This window comes from Larus michahellis, chromosome 1 (genome assembly GCF_964199755.1).
Source record: "Larus michahellis chromosome 1, bLarMic1.1, whole genome shotgun sequence".
In the NCBI taxonomy this organism is placed as follows: Eukaryota; Metazoa; Chordata; class Aves; order Charadriiformes; family Laridae; genus Larus; species Larus michahellis.
The window spans coordinates 141,919,451-141,934,009 of NC_133896.1; the positions used below are offsets into that span (position 1 = coordinate 141,919,451).

Sequence of the window (14,559 nt, forward strand, 5' to 3'; positions counted from 1 at the left end):
TGGTGAAAATCAGGTTTTCTGTGTCAGTGACTTTATTGTGTTTTTGATGGCTCATAACAGGCCATTTCCAGTTATCTTTGATATTTGGTGAAATCCTTGTCAGGTTCTCAGAAGGTTAACAGTCTTTGCATGTTTTGCTCTGCAGAAGTAGCACAGGGTTGGAGATCCAAACCGTGATGAAATTTTCCAAAGGTTACGCTGTTGGGAAAAAAAAATCTTGGCTGCTAGTTTCACCTCAGAAACAGCTGAAGCTCCCAAAGTAAACCCAAACTGTAAATCTTTTTTGGAAAACTTACAGTATGAGAAAATATGCAAGTACAGAACAATCTCTTTGACCCTCAAATCGCTGCTCCCAAATATCACCTTTTTTTTTTACCCCTGTTAAACTTGAAGGTCAGAGCAGACCCATCCAAGTCCTGTCTCAGCCAAATGTTGAAAAAGCAAAGATTGTGTACAGTTAGGTTCCAGAGACAAGTCAGAAGTGGGTGTTTCCTCCGCCTACATATTTCATTGTTATTCCCAAAAGTCGGGAATACATGTTGAATTAGAACGGTAGAGAATAGTGCTTAAATGGTCGTATGATGCCTGGGGAGAGGATAAAAAGTTACAGGAAAATACCCCTGCCAGGAAGTATAAGACCAAAAAGACAAACAGAAAAAAGCGTAAGAAAGCTTGACTGCATCTGATCCCAGAAGTGATAGTTCTGTGTTGCAAAGCTACACAACATAATGGTTACTTTGAATACCTAAACTGGCTCGATTCTGACTAGTAGGACAGTGTAGCCTACAGATTTGTAGTTTATTCTCTAGCAGTTTCTATTGCTGAGTGGCTGGTGTAACACAAAGCTGAAAACATTCATGGTCTGCAGAGGCAGTTGTTAGACTAGGTAAAGTATTGAAAAGTAAGTTGCCTGTCATTTGCATTACAAGCTTCAGTGTCAAAACAAACACTTATTCAGGGGTGAATACAATTGCATTGTGCCTCTGGGTCAAAAGCAGAGGGCTTGTATCATTTACTTGTAAACTAAGCCTTACTTCAACCTTCAATGACTTTCACCAGTTTTTCTTTTACTGTGTTTTCAAAAGCTGAGGAACTAAAGAGATTGGGGTATTTGTGTATTCTATTACATGGACTAATTTATTGAATTAGGTGAGCTAATATATTTCACTGAACAACGTGGAAGCATCAGCTTGGCCCTTGCAGTTACAATAATAAATACTGTCAACATGAACGCATGGGAAAGTCTGGATTCAATTAAAATTCCACTCATTTTCTGAACCATGGAAAGCCAAACTCAGTACTTAAATTTTGGTGTGCTTTTGCAGCTGTTCATTAGTTTTTCTTGTGTAGAAAGTAGGCATAGTTTTGTTTCCCTTCTTCCCTCTCTTAGAAAATGTCCTATTTCAACTGTAGTTTGTTGCAATAAATACATAAGCAAGTAAATGCATGTGCCAGTGGGGTTTTTGGTTGGTGAGCAGGAAGAGAAAAATCTAGAACAAGTGCATCTATTACAAACCACCTCCTTCACATCAAGTGGGTTGTAGGACAAAGCTTCCTGAGCTAGTGTTGACTCAAGGTGGTAGGTCTGGTACATTGGGGTGGCAGGTACCAGCTTGTGCCCGGAAGCTATACAGATGCTTGAGCAGAGCATCGTTGCCAAGCTCAGGGTGGGCATCCCACTGGGCTGGGCCTGCTGACTTGGAGGCAGCTCTGCGGGTGAAGCAACTGCTAGACCCTGAGGTTGAAGAGTGGCATGGCTGGAGCTCTGCTCTCCCGTCCCCTCTCCCAGCAGGGACGATCCTCAGCTCTCACGTCTTAAGCTCTGGTGGATGCTCTAGTTCATCAGGTGTACTTTCCAAAAGTTGGAAGAGTATTCCCTGTGAATGAAGTCTGAGACCTAAAGTTTAAACTTAGAAATATACAGTTTTAACAGCTGTGATACCTGGGCCTGAAATTTGGCCACATTTCATCAATGATTATCTGATACTGTGCTAATTCAGACATCTCTGTAGGCCTTACAGGATATCAGATCAGAAGTGCCATATTCAAGACTGTAGCAGCAGTCTATGATTTAGACAGCTATTTGGGAAGTCCAGATTCCTGATGCAGTGCTAATCTGTTTCCTCACTTGCTTTTGCGCGGTAAGGGCAGAAGCAATCTTCTGGATAAAGGTAATTTATGGTGCTCCGTAGGGATGTTCCCCATTTGCCACTGGTCTGAATTGAGCTGGGAACGAAATCCCCAAGTTGGCACCGAAAAATCTTTGACCACAAATCAGTGGGGCGGAGCATAATACTAGATAAAGAACAAATTCTGGTCTTCATAGCATAATTATTCATTATTAATGAAGACTGATATTAATAATATTAAATGTAGTCTTAATAAATTAGAAAGGAGACTGTAGTTTTTATAGAATACCTTTCACACCTGTTATGAAAGCACAATTTCAGCTGAAAATATGGGATTTCCTACATTCCTCCACACTATACACACTCAAGATAGAGTTGCCTGTGATCAAGATTTGCCACAGATTATCACAGACACGTAGTTTCCTTGTGACTTATCTTCTTTCTTCTTTTTGATGTGTCTGATAATCCTGGTAAAGAAAGCTGATACCTCAAATTTCCTCTTGTTTAGTAAGATTTAGATAGGCTTACTCTCTGAGAAGATCATGTGAGATCGTGATACCTCATAATATTTGCAAAGATCTGAAATTTTCCTAGGAAATAGTTTTAAAACACCTCCACTATTTTCAAAATGAAAAGAGAATTAAGGGTGATTAAAGGAAATATTCTGCTCTTGGTGCTGGGAAATCTCTCCAGAAAGGCAGGCTTTTATTTTTTTGTAAGGCATATTTGGATGTGGGAGAGGGATTTCTTCTGCTCTGGGAAGTGTGATGCCTTTGAGTTATACAGAATTTGTCTGAGGACCATAGCTGGAAAAAACCAGCGATACCTCATAATGGTTTTAACTTGCTGTTTGTTAATTCTCTAATGATGATCGCTTAGTGAATATAACTAAATTAGGAAAGCAGAGCAAGATATGTATGGACAAACGCCATGAAGCCTTAGTAAACCTGGTGACTTAACTGCTTATGCTTAAATACAGTCTTAAATCACAAGAGAAATGTGAGTTTTGTGGATTTTAGCATTGTCTTGGTATTATTATTAATGTTTTTGTACAAAACCATAGATGTTATGAAATGCAATTTTAGTCTTTCTGGTCCTAAAATCTAGGGATAATGCAGTAAGGTGCTATAAGAAAGCCTTTCTTGCAGTTTTCCTTATTCTCCCTGGTTTCTGCCTTTGATATTAATCTTAAATTTCTGCAAAAGTTATGTTTACTTGGGCACAATTTTCATAAAAGAGTGCCATATATTAGCTGGAAAGAAAGAATTGTATTTTATTACAGTCTGGTACAAACCTTAAGTTATGTATCATGGAATAAGCAGCAATTCGACACGAATTATATCTTTGACCTTACCAAAAACTAGTCGTGTGCAATCTGGGAAGTGAAAATGAGTGAATCTACATCTTAAACGATCTTCTGTGTTGGGATGTACTAATCTGGACAACGATAAGTGACTGTGGTTTTGTGTCATGATCTTTCTCAGTTACGTGAAGAGTTTGACCGGGGCATCGATGTTGTATTAGACGAAGAGCACAGCATTCATGATGTTGCTGCTTTATTAAAGGAATTTCTGCGTGACATGCCTGACCCGCTTCTCACCAGAGAACTTTATACACCTTTCATCAACACTCTCTGTGAGCTCTGCAGCATTTTGATTTACTGGTTTTCAAAAGCATACCTGTTTGAATTCTGTAATCGCTACTAACTGTATTCTTTTTTCTGTGCATTTAACACTCTGGCCTTGATTTGCTCCAAATGTTTGTATAGTATAAATTTGCTGAGGTCTTTCCTTGGTTTTAATACTGTCTAAGTATAGCCCAGAAAAGTAGAAACAACGGAGATTGCACTTATTATGCCTATTTTTTGCATTCATGTATGGGATGTGATTCATATTACCTATTAAATCCTGACCCTGTCATTTGTTCAGCAGTAGCAGATGACAGGCCCCCATTTGAATCCTGGTATCTTAGCAGTGTTAACGCTTTCAAATTTTAGAGCTATTCACTGACCAAAAATGCCAGTCTGGCTCCAAAAACCTAGCTTCAAACTTTCATCATAATTAATGGACCTCAAAGCTGTCGTATTAAATACTCCCAAATGTGTTGCCTTATGCTGAGACCGGGGTGCAGACTCTCACAGATCTGGGAAAAAGTGAAGTTGGACCCTTCAAGCTTAAGCCGCTGCCTGGTCTGTGTTCTTTAGGTTCTTTCTAGCCCTCACGGCTCAGATCCTGCCTCCGTCCCATCTTTGTCACTGGCTACCATTGCATTTTAGATGATTAAAGCGATGGTGATTGCAGAACGTCCTTTACATCCCCGGTTGTTTTTCCAGTCTCCCAGTAGCTCTGCAAGATGTGAAATTTTAAGAAAAACCCTTTAAAATGGCAAAGGGATTAACTTGATTGGAATGGTTCCCAGCGGTGCCCTGTGTATACCAGCAGCTATACATAAATGAATGGAATAAGTGGAAAATAAAGCAGAATTTTTGTGTCCAGTGACAGTAATGGAGAGTGCAACATGGATTCTGCTCTCTTACAGGCTGAGAAAAGTTCCTGTGAACCTGTGAGCAAAAAGTTGACCAGCCAAGGGAAAAATCCCATAACAGTATTCGTTACACTTTTGATATTTCCTTACAGTTTTTTCTTTTTCTTCTGACATTATAAAGAAAATGATCCTTAAACAAAGCTATTCTTACGCCTTCCCTTGGGCTGGGAACAGTGTATTTGTTCTGCTTTTAGGTTAGTTGGAGTGATTTTCTTAGAATGTATTTTTTCCCCTCTTAGTATTAGAGCCAGATGAACAGCTAAGCACCTTACAGCTTCTCATTTATCTTCTACCTCCCTGTAACTGCGATACCCTGCACCGGCTGCTGCAGTTCCTCTCCACAGTGGCTGGCCACGCAGAAGACACCACAGACAAAGACGGCCAAGAGGTAAGTCCTGGTCACTTGTGTCCTTTCATGGTCTGAAAAGAGATCTTTAAAGCTGTGAAACAAACACAATGGTGGCATACCCCTGAAAGATGGGAGAGATTTCATATTCTTGCCTGCGCGTTTGCCATTTAGTTGTTTACTATGTTCTTAGGGGTGTGAGGGTTTAATTTTTATATGACTTAATCAGTAAAGAATCTACCACTTCCTTTGGGAGATTCACAGCGTAATCGACCTTGTTGTTAAGAATGTGTCATGTTACCCATCCTTTTTCCCCCCTTGTTTTATGCTGTTATATTCTATGGAAAAAAGGCTCACGTAGGAAAGTGTCAGGCATTCAAGAGTATGCTTTTTCATTTTCTTTTCATTCTCTGCTGTTGCTTTCCTGTATGACCTTTGGGGACAGTAGTTCACTTCTTGGTTCCCTTAGCTTCCTTTATGCACTGGGTAGTGAAGAATAAAAAATAAAGGGCAGAAATTACACCTAAAATTGTTGGAGTGCAACCATTAGTGCAATCACTGGTTGGAGTCAGGGTCGGGTTTTTTGCCTGTTTTCCTTCTGGCCTCTTTCTCTTGCATTCTGGACCAAATACAGTGAGAGGCTGGAGCGCACCCGTCCCACAGAGACAAGAACGCCCACAGCGTTGTAGCTTAGCTGGGCATCGACGCATGTGCAGCTGAGCCGTTCACACTAGAGAACATCTGACAATCCAGGCTTCCCATTTCCTACCAGGAAAATGCCTGAATTTATGCAACTCTGTTAACCTTGAATGAGACGGATACAGTCTGTCACTGCTTGACAAAGTTGTACCAGTTCATCTGTGGGAAGGACTTCTCTGTCCTCCAAACTGCAGCAGAGACTGCTTCTGATGTTCCTCTTCTGAAACTCTTAGAGAATTTTGTCTTCCAGAAGGAAAACCCTGCTGATTTCTGTCAAATTTGGATACCTTTTGCAGTTGGCTGGTTTTAACAATTGGCACTTTGAGTTTTGCCGAATTTCTGCCTCAAGTCCTAACTTCCAGTGTGGTGTATGTGACTTCAAGGTGTGTTTTACTTTTAAATCCACTTTAAATGCTATTATTTTTGACCTCAGCAAGGAGCTGATAAAAAGCTACACTGCTATGACGGAAAGCATTAAAAAAGGGCAGCCCGTAACAATTTTACTGTGCTTAAAAACATTGCATGTATAAGCCAGCCAGGGGTCGTGGTCCCCCTGGTCCTGCGAAGAGTTCTCTGTTGGTTCAGGACTGTACCCAAGAGGATCTTATTGCAGGGCTACAGGCTGATGCTGCTTAAGAGAGTTGGTTTGGCACAACAGTTGTATTAAAGGCATTTTCATTCCCCTTAACAGTACATCAGCTCTGCTACAGGTATTTTGGCAAGGCAAATTTACGTAAGCTATCTTGGCAGCATTATAAGCATCAGGAATATTATGTGCAATTGGATACCTTTTATAGATAATACAGTATTCTGCTCACAGTTATTTCAGCTAATCATTAATAATTAAGTGAATAAAGGCATACAGGGCAAGAGAAAGTATTTTATCACACTGTTTGCTATCACTGGAAGGGAGAACAGCCAAGCTTTGGCACACAAGCCCTCTTCGCAATTCTTTCAAAAGCCCTTCTCTCATGAAGATGAAGACGGATGACTAACTTTATTAAAATTACTCATTCAGTTAATTTCAGTGGATATGTTTACAACGTTTCTCAAGGGATGCCCCAAGGCTGCCCTTAAGAAAAGACTCACTGTTTGTACCAACAGCCTGCACATGCAGATCCAGGCACAGCCAGAGGCTGCCCCTGGCAGACTGGAGGCACCAGGTGCCTCTGCGTCCTTGGTGGCTCGGTACTCTGACAGGGTTTAAAAAGCAGGTCACCCGAAAAACAGCTGGGTGCATGGTGGTGTGCAAATAAGGGAGCGTGCTGTGCTCACAGTCACGCTGGGATGAGTCTCTAAACAAAGAGACAGCGTGTTCGTTACGATTGCCTATGCACCTCCTTAGTGCAGGTCTCTTTCCAAGATTGCACGGTGGCCCCCACCGGTAAAAAGAAAAGCTTTTTTTACTATCATCTCTGTGCTGTCTAGTCGAGCTCTATAAAAATAAACCTGGTCCAGTCGGTACACAGTTTTAAGTTAAACTAGAGCATTCAGTTAATAGCCCACTACAAAAAAAATATTAAAATATTGCTTTGAAAGGATTCGTTTTGTGCCACTCATTTCTTGAAATGCTATTTTTACTGCCTCTTTTTGGTGCCTTTTCCTGTCCTTTTTTTTTAATTAGTTTGCTCAAGTGTAACTGAAACAAATGAAAAATAACTCTCCTGATATTTTCTTCTTCTTTAAAAAAAGCCTGCAAGGAATACTGGGTCAACAGCTGAAATTTGCTTACAGTCTTATATAGTCAAACTGCTGGCATCTTCTTCTGCATTCCCAGAATAGCAACCAAGTGGAGACACAGAGAGGAAGCACATGACCCCTGCTTTTTGCTCTGTTAAAAGAATAGAAGGGGAAAAAAGTAGTCCAGTCACAAATGTGACAATGAAAATTTTGATTTAATAAGCTATATGACATAGTTTTCAGATAATTTCTGTCTAGCCTAGTATCTATTCCTAGTCTTCTACTTCCTCCAAAATCAGGTTACTATTCCTTCTTTGAACACAGAGTTATGAAAGCAGGAAAAAAGTATAAAACAATAAAAGAAAAGAAAAAAAAAATCCACCCAACAAGGAAACATTTGGCATGTTCTAGGAAGCAAGCGAAAAGACGGGAAAATACTAATAAAAATAATGAGCATGCTCCTTAATTATCTAAACTGTTTAAACATGGAAAAGTGTGGTTTTCCTCACTGTGTCTGTTTCACATCTTGAGTGCTACTTGAGTAAGCTAACAGTTTTCAGTATTTGGTCCTAAGCGACAGTAACATGCTGAGGGGGTGAAGTAGGAGGGAGGTTTCCCAGAGTTCAGAAGCATGCTGCTGCCGAGCTTCCAAGGAATTAAGGGCAGGCAGCGCTTCCACCTTCTGCTCCTCCAATCCATTTGAAAACATATCCAGAAAATCCACAGCGCTTGTTGCGGAGATCTCCAAGCGAGGTGTTTCAGCATTTCTAAAAATCATTCCTTTTTTTATTTGACAAGCTCTTGGTTTTGGTTTTGATGGATGAAGCATCTGCCAGATTGGGCAGTGTGTGTAGGAGGGGTGTCTGTGTGTAGATGTGTGTATCTGTTTACGTTAGATGCTGGGAGGCCCTACCTCATTTATATTCCGTTTTCTAGGTTACTGGGAACAAAATGACATCGCTTAACCTGGCTACCATCTTTGGCCCTAACTTGTTGCACAAGCAGAAATCTACAGACAAAGAATTCTCAGTTCAGAGCTCGGCTCGAGCTGAAGAGAGTACTGCCATCATAGCTGTCGTACAAAAGATGATTGAAAACTATGAAGCCCTTTTCATGGTAGGTGGACGTTTCCCCATGTTACTCCTATGCGTTTTTAAGTTAAATGAGGAAATACCTGGTTGGTTTTAAAGTAGACTGGGATGAAATAAACGGTGGAAACTGCATTAAATTAGAGTCAATTATTATTATTGGTAGAAAAAGTAGCCTTCTACTGAATGAGACGGGTGCCCTAGTGGTGGAAGACACAGAGAAGGCAGAGTTACTGAATGCCTTCTTTTCTTCAGTCTTCACTGATAAAGCCGTCCCTCACGAATTTGTCTCTTTTTGTCTGCAAAGTTATGGGTCAGCTTAGCATGATTTGTGCCTGAGAGAGCCCTGCTCTGGGGCAGCAGAGGCCAGTCAGACCAAGTGGTCGGCACTATCCCATCTTCATTTTAATAAGCATACATGTCTTAACAAAAACAGAGGTTTTGAAAAGGTAAAAATAGCTTCATTTGTTGTGTCTTGAAACTAAGCAGCACTGTGTGTTATACTGAGGAGACTGGTTCCCAACGCAAGAGGAAGAACGCTCTGGAAAAGTCCTTTAGTGCTTCAGCGAAGCTGGATACTGGATACAACTTTGGTGGGAGAAGATGGACAAGCCTGGACTGTGGGCATGTGGGACTGATGGACATAGTACTATAAGGGGAAGGTGCCTACCAGGTTTCAACAGGGAGAAGAGCATGAGAAAAGCAAGTCACGAGCCCTGCCCATCAATCTTAGCCTCAGATGAACTTCTTTGTGGTTTTCTTGTCTTTTCCCTCACACTGTATTGCCTTTCATTACATCCTTTCCTTTATTTTTATTCTTGTTCCAGTGCGACATTCAGCGAATGTTTTTTCTTTTTCTTTTTTTTTTTAAATGCTTTTCACAGTTTGGGGAAACTTTAGGTGCTATTTTTCCTTCCACAGCAGGAAAAGAAAGTGACAGAATGGCAGCCTTGTGCGAAGGCCTGCTGGCCCAGAGTGTGGCTGGCACTAGCACATTTAAAATAATGCTTGAATAAGAATACTTGCAGTTCTTTAAGTTTTCTTATTGATGTTTCTCTTTAAGAACATTTTACAGCACAGCCACATCTCATAGTACTTCAGGCACATATTCAGACTTTCAGTGCGGAAAGGGTAGGGCTTAGGGTTAGACCAACCTACATATGGTCTCTTTTAATTGTGACGGGTTTGTTCCTTTTTCCCTTCAATGCTTGCATTTTCAGCTGAAGGTTAAACACAGTGTGGAAAAAAGAGTATTGTTTTGTTTTCCAGAGTAACTTTTCAGATTGTGGAGGAAGATTAGAATCAGATTTCAAAACGAGAAGCTAGCTGCATGTGAGCTGTCTCAGATGCTCTCCTAAAAGTTGAAATATATCGATGTGAAATTTATATAAATGTCTAACAGATGAGCATCTCAGGGTGCTTTCACTCTTCGCGTTGCAATAGTTTGACAAACAGCATGGCAAGTTCTGCCTCTTTTCTGGGGCAATGTCTAGATGCACACATGATAATTGATCTGTAGGATTGTGTCAAATTGCTCATAGTTATTTATATTATATTATAAAGTTTCTACCAAGGTTTACTTTCAGCTTTTTCATGGCTTTTTTGGCAGCACAAGGAGACTCTGTATTCTGAAGATAATTAGCCTGGCGCTTCCTTTGGTAATAGATGCATTGAAAGGAAAAAACTTGTAGATGTCATTGTAATAAAACTGATCATTTGAAATCAGGCAGCAGCAATTCATTTTCCAAACCCATAAGAGTGGGGCCAAACCAGGACTGCTATTTATGCTTGACATTTACGCTACTTACAAAAAGAAAAACATCTGGACTCAAGCATTCAGCTACAGCTATAACATGCAGTATGTTGCTGCTAAGGTGGTTTTGTGTTTGGTTTATTTTTTTTCTGTTACTTTTGTATATGGGGAGTTTATAAAACTCTGATTGGCTTCAGCATTGAAACTGGAACAAAATTTGTGAAATAAAACCTAGGAAACCAGGATGTGTTTTGGAGCCCACACCACGATATCAGAATGATTCTGACATACCGGTGGGTCAGGAAAGTTCTGTTTGTCAGAATAACCGAGGATACTGGGGACTCTTTTTGTTAAGCAGTTATCATTAACATCAGTAATATGCAAAGATGTGGATTTCACATAGAAGATGGATTCTGACCTTGCTTCATTGATTTTGAAGTCTTTCATATCCAATTCTTATACAATTTCAGTGACTCTTAGGGATGCATTAAAACGTTTTATGGGAATGTACAAAGGACTATTCTCTGCCGGTCTCTGAACTGTGCCCAGCAGCTGGGTGTGGGGAGGTGCAACTCAACCACATTTTGTCTCATTGGCTATGACTGGGCATGGAGGGTGTAGACGAGCAGCTTGGTCATGCATTTTCATCTCCTGGTGCCCAAATCCAGCCCTGCTGCACAGAAGCACTACAGAGTGTCTGAAATTTCTTATTTTAACTGTTAGAGGCTGCTGTGACCTCCTCGCTGAGGAGACAGTCAAGATGCCTCTCTGTGCCACATCAGTAGAAAGGGACAGCACAAAGAAGACACTTCAAGGGTCCCTCTGCTGTGACTCTTTTGTAGCACCCAGGCCCAAAATCTCATAATACCTCCTACTCTACTGGAGTCCTGACAACCCCAGAGCTCTCTGATCCATCCCAGTACGTGCTCAACAGCTGTTATTTCAGCAGTGCCTTGGCTTTCCTTCTGTCCCTGAATTTCAGGTTCTTGTTCATCTACTCAGCCACAACTGCCAGTTAAAAAATTAATTCAGTAATAGTCATTGCAGCTCTGTAACGTCTTCCTGAGATACCAATGTAGTCTGTAAGTTTATAATTACATGCATATCATTTCTACACTTGCAAGTTAATGAACTAAACTGAAGTAAAGTGCTGCACGGGAGGAAACCCAGACTCCAGTAGGTAGCTAGCAAGGAGACCATCAGTACAAATCCAGTTGAAGGATCGTAGATTAATATGCCCTTATTCACTCAGATAAAAGTCCTATAACTAAATAGAAATGTGAAGTTTGCATTTCGCAGATGCTTTCAGTTGGAACTGAACTTCCTGTTGGAAATCTTTCAGATGCATTTTCATGGAATGAAAGACTGATATGTTTTTTGTTTTAATAATGGAAAATATAGTTTTATTTTCCTGACAAAGTCCTCTCAGTAGATTCTTACAAGTTTATCAACTTGATATAAAGCTGAATAGTAAGTTACATACAGAAAGACGTGGATTCTGCTTTACCCTCAAACTTTATCTAGAGTTTATTCTACTGTATCAAAAGGCTGTCTAAATGGAGAAGTTACAGCACACCAGGTTTCCAAAAATGTATTCCTATAAAGAGAAGATAATTTATTTAAAGACTAGTATATCAATGACCATCAGTAAGATATTTTTCCAGCTAGAGGCTAAATGCGATTTTTAAGAAAGGAATATGTGGTCACACAAGTTTTTCATAGAGATTTTGGATCAATTTGAATTAAATGATGCATATCTTTTCAAATTTTCAAATTATTTCCTTTTTTAAAGAAATATTCCTTTTCTGTAACTTGACTCCCTAAATACCTCCCAAACTGAGGTGCTCCCCTGAGGAATCTGTTAGTAATTCTATTGCTATTTCCCAGGAAATGTCAGGGAGAACAAATGGCCCATGCAGTGTGACCTGAAGGTCAAGAGATTCAGGCTCTGACAAATTGCATCCAGAAGCATATTGCACAGTTGATGACCCCTTGCTGAGATTGTCTTGCCTCCGGCTTCATCTGTCATCTGTGAACCCGGGCTGTTAGTTCAGGTTTCTCAGGTGGTTTCATCTGTTTCAGTGCTTTGGAGGTTGAATTGAATGTTCCACTGTGATGTGGACAAACTCACTTAAGGATGATAAGCCTCGTGTAAAATGCAGTTGGAAGCCCAAAGTTTATTTGGGCAGGTTTTGGAGTGCTATTCCTGCTACCTGCCCAGGAGACGTTGCTACATTCTGCAGCAGCTGAAGCTGTCAAGTGTTTTGAAGTTTCATTTCCATATAAAGTGCACTAGAGAGTGTTAGCAAATCAGAAGGCCAAACTCCAAAGAAGATGACACAAACTCTGGCTGTGCCTGTTGCTGCTACTGCCTAAAGTCCAGAGTGGATGGAGATCCAACAGGACCCACTTGTAAACCTGAGTTATGGACAGATGAACTCTGTCTTGAATCTGAATTCAAGTTCTCATTGAGCATGAGCAGGAATTTAAATGCTTCTAAATCCCAGGATTTGACCATGTGGATACATGAACATTAAATGTTTATAAGGCTTGATTTAGAAAAATGTTGACCTTTGTCAGCTCTCACTGAAATGAAACAATTGAAGACCTTCATAGATAGAACAGTTACCATGGAATTTCCATTTGAGGAGGACATAAATAAGTCAAATGCCACAGAATATATGAAGAAGCATTCTCCTTCCTGTGTAATTATATTGTTTCTAAAAGAAGTGCAATCACTTGGAATGGAAATTTGTAAACGTCTCCAGATCTTTGAATGGTGGTGTAAGGTGAGGACCTTGAACTGGTGTTTTTGAGATTGCAATACATGAGTAATCCCACTGTTGCTATCAGAGGTAATACCCAACTGGGTATCACTGGGTTTTTCAACAGTAATCAGCATTTGACATTGTACAAAGTGATCTTTAGCCTGACTTCACCTGCTGTTACATGAAATTTCTCTTTTAAATGGAAGCTTCTGAATATTTATTTTATATACACTCTGCAAATATACTTGTACTTAGTCTTTTAGATTAAGCAGAGTACCAAAATGAATGTATGTGAGAGGATATTTATCTCTAGCTATGTATTTTTTGTTGTCTCCATAGGTTTCCCCTGACCTACAGAATGAAGTGCTTATTAGCCTATTAGAGACTGACCCGGATGTTGTGGACTATTTGTTGAGGAGGAAAGCTTCCCAGACATCGTGAGTAATCTGTTTTTTCAACATCCTTGTTTCTGCTGGGAATTTCTGTCTCCCACTGGAAGTGTTCAAGAGGTTCTAGTTTTCCACAGCTCTTCTGCACTGTCTACAGTGGAGTAGAAATATCCTCCCATTACACAGACTCTGCCAAAGAAATTATGACTCTTGTACAGTGTTTTCTAAAGACAAATCTTAGTTCCCGATTCAGAGGAAAGATTGCATTCTGCTACAGAGAACAGAATGACATGTACATAAAAATATTCAGTGCACTATTATCTGACAGGATGTATTCTAGTGATCTGCTGGTTCATGTCTTGGGTTTGTTGTAGTCTTCAGTAACAGGAGGCGTGTATTCCACTATCCTTGAAACACACCCTAGAGTGCCTTAACACAGTCACGGCTAGCCGTTTGACCAGTTTGTTGTTCTTTTCCTATTGTATACACATAGGACATTGTAAACAAGTCAACTGCCGCAACAGCAGGTTTATGGAGACTCTTTGGTTATTATTTACTTGTATGCCTTGTGGAAGATCTGAAGAGAAAAAAAATCACACCGTCACTATTGTAGTTATGATACGTAACATATTCCAACTTTGTGTATGGTGTATGTATGCCTACACCTGTGTGCCTTAATGCTATGAGTTTGTACAGTTGGATTAACAGGATTCCTGGCTTTCTCATGGGACACACAGTCATTGCCTTTATTCTAGTGAATCCCAATATGTCAGACGCAAAAATCACAAAATTTGACGAGCTTGCTTTAAGTGATTTTTAAGAGGTTTCCTAGACTCTAAACTCTCTGGGACAGATCAGACTTTGTCTTCCTGTGTGTGTGGAAAGTGCCTAGTGCGTTCAGAATAGAATTAAAATTGAACCTGTACAGTCAGTTAGCTATGATTTTTTTTCTCTCTCCCTCTGAAAGTTGTATAGTTGGAGGTAATGTGTGTCTGGCTTTAAAGAGGTATAAAAGAAATAGTATAACGTAACACATGGAGGAAAAAGCTTTCTGTAATTATAAAAATTAAAAACAAAAATACGTGCAGAATATATCATCTTGTAAAGGATTTTATTAGGTTTTTGACTTAACCACATGAACACATAACATGCAGTTGTAAATT

The 14,559-nt window shown here is 40.0% G+C and overlaps 1 protein-coding gene across 9 annotated transcripts in view; it reads left to right on the forward strand.

The window, feature by feature from the left end:
- The window catches only part of ARHGAP6 (Rho GTPase activating protein 6), a 344,815-nt gene that overhangs the window by 318,725 nt on the left and 11,531 nt on the right, over window positions 1-14,559 (forward strand). For all 9 annotated transcript variants that reach the window (XM_074606546.1, XM_074606615.1, XM_074606578.1 and 6 more), the window contains 4 exons: window positions 3,614-3,764; window positions 4,913-5,061; window positions 8,335-8,514; window positions 13,347-13,444. In XM_074606546.1, the coding sequence (XP_074462647.1) occupies window positions 3,614-3,764; window positions 4,913-5,061; window positions 8,335-8,514; window positions 13,347-13,444 (578 nt within the window). The remainder of the gene's footprint in view (window positions 1-3,613; window positions 3,765-4,912; window positions 5,062-8,334; window positions 8,515-13,346; window positions 13,445-14,559) is intronic.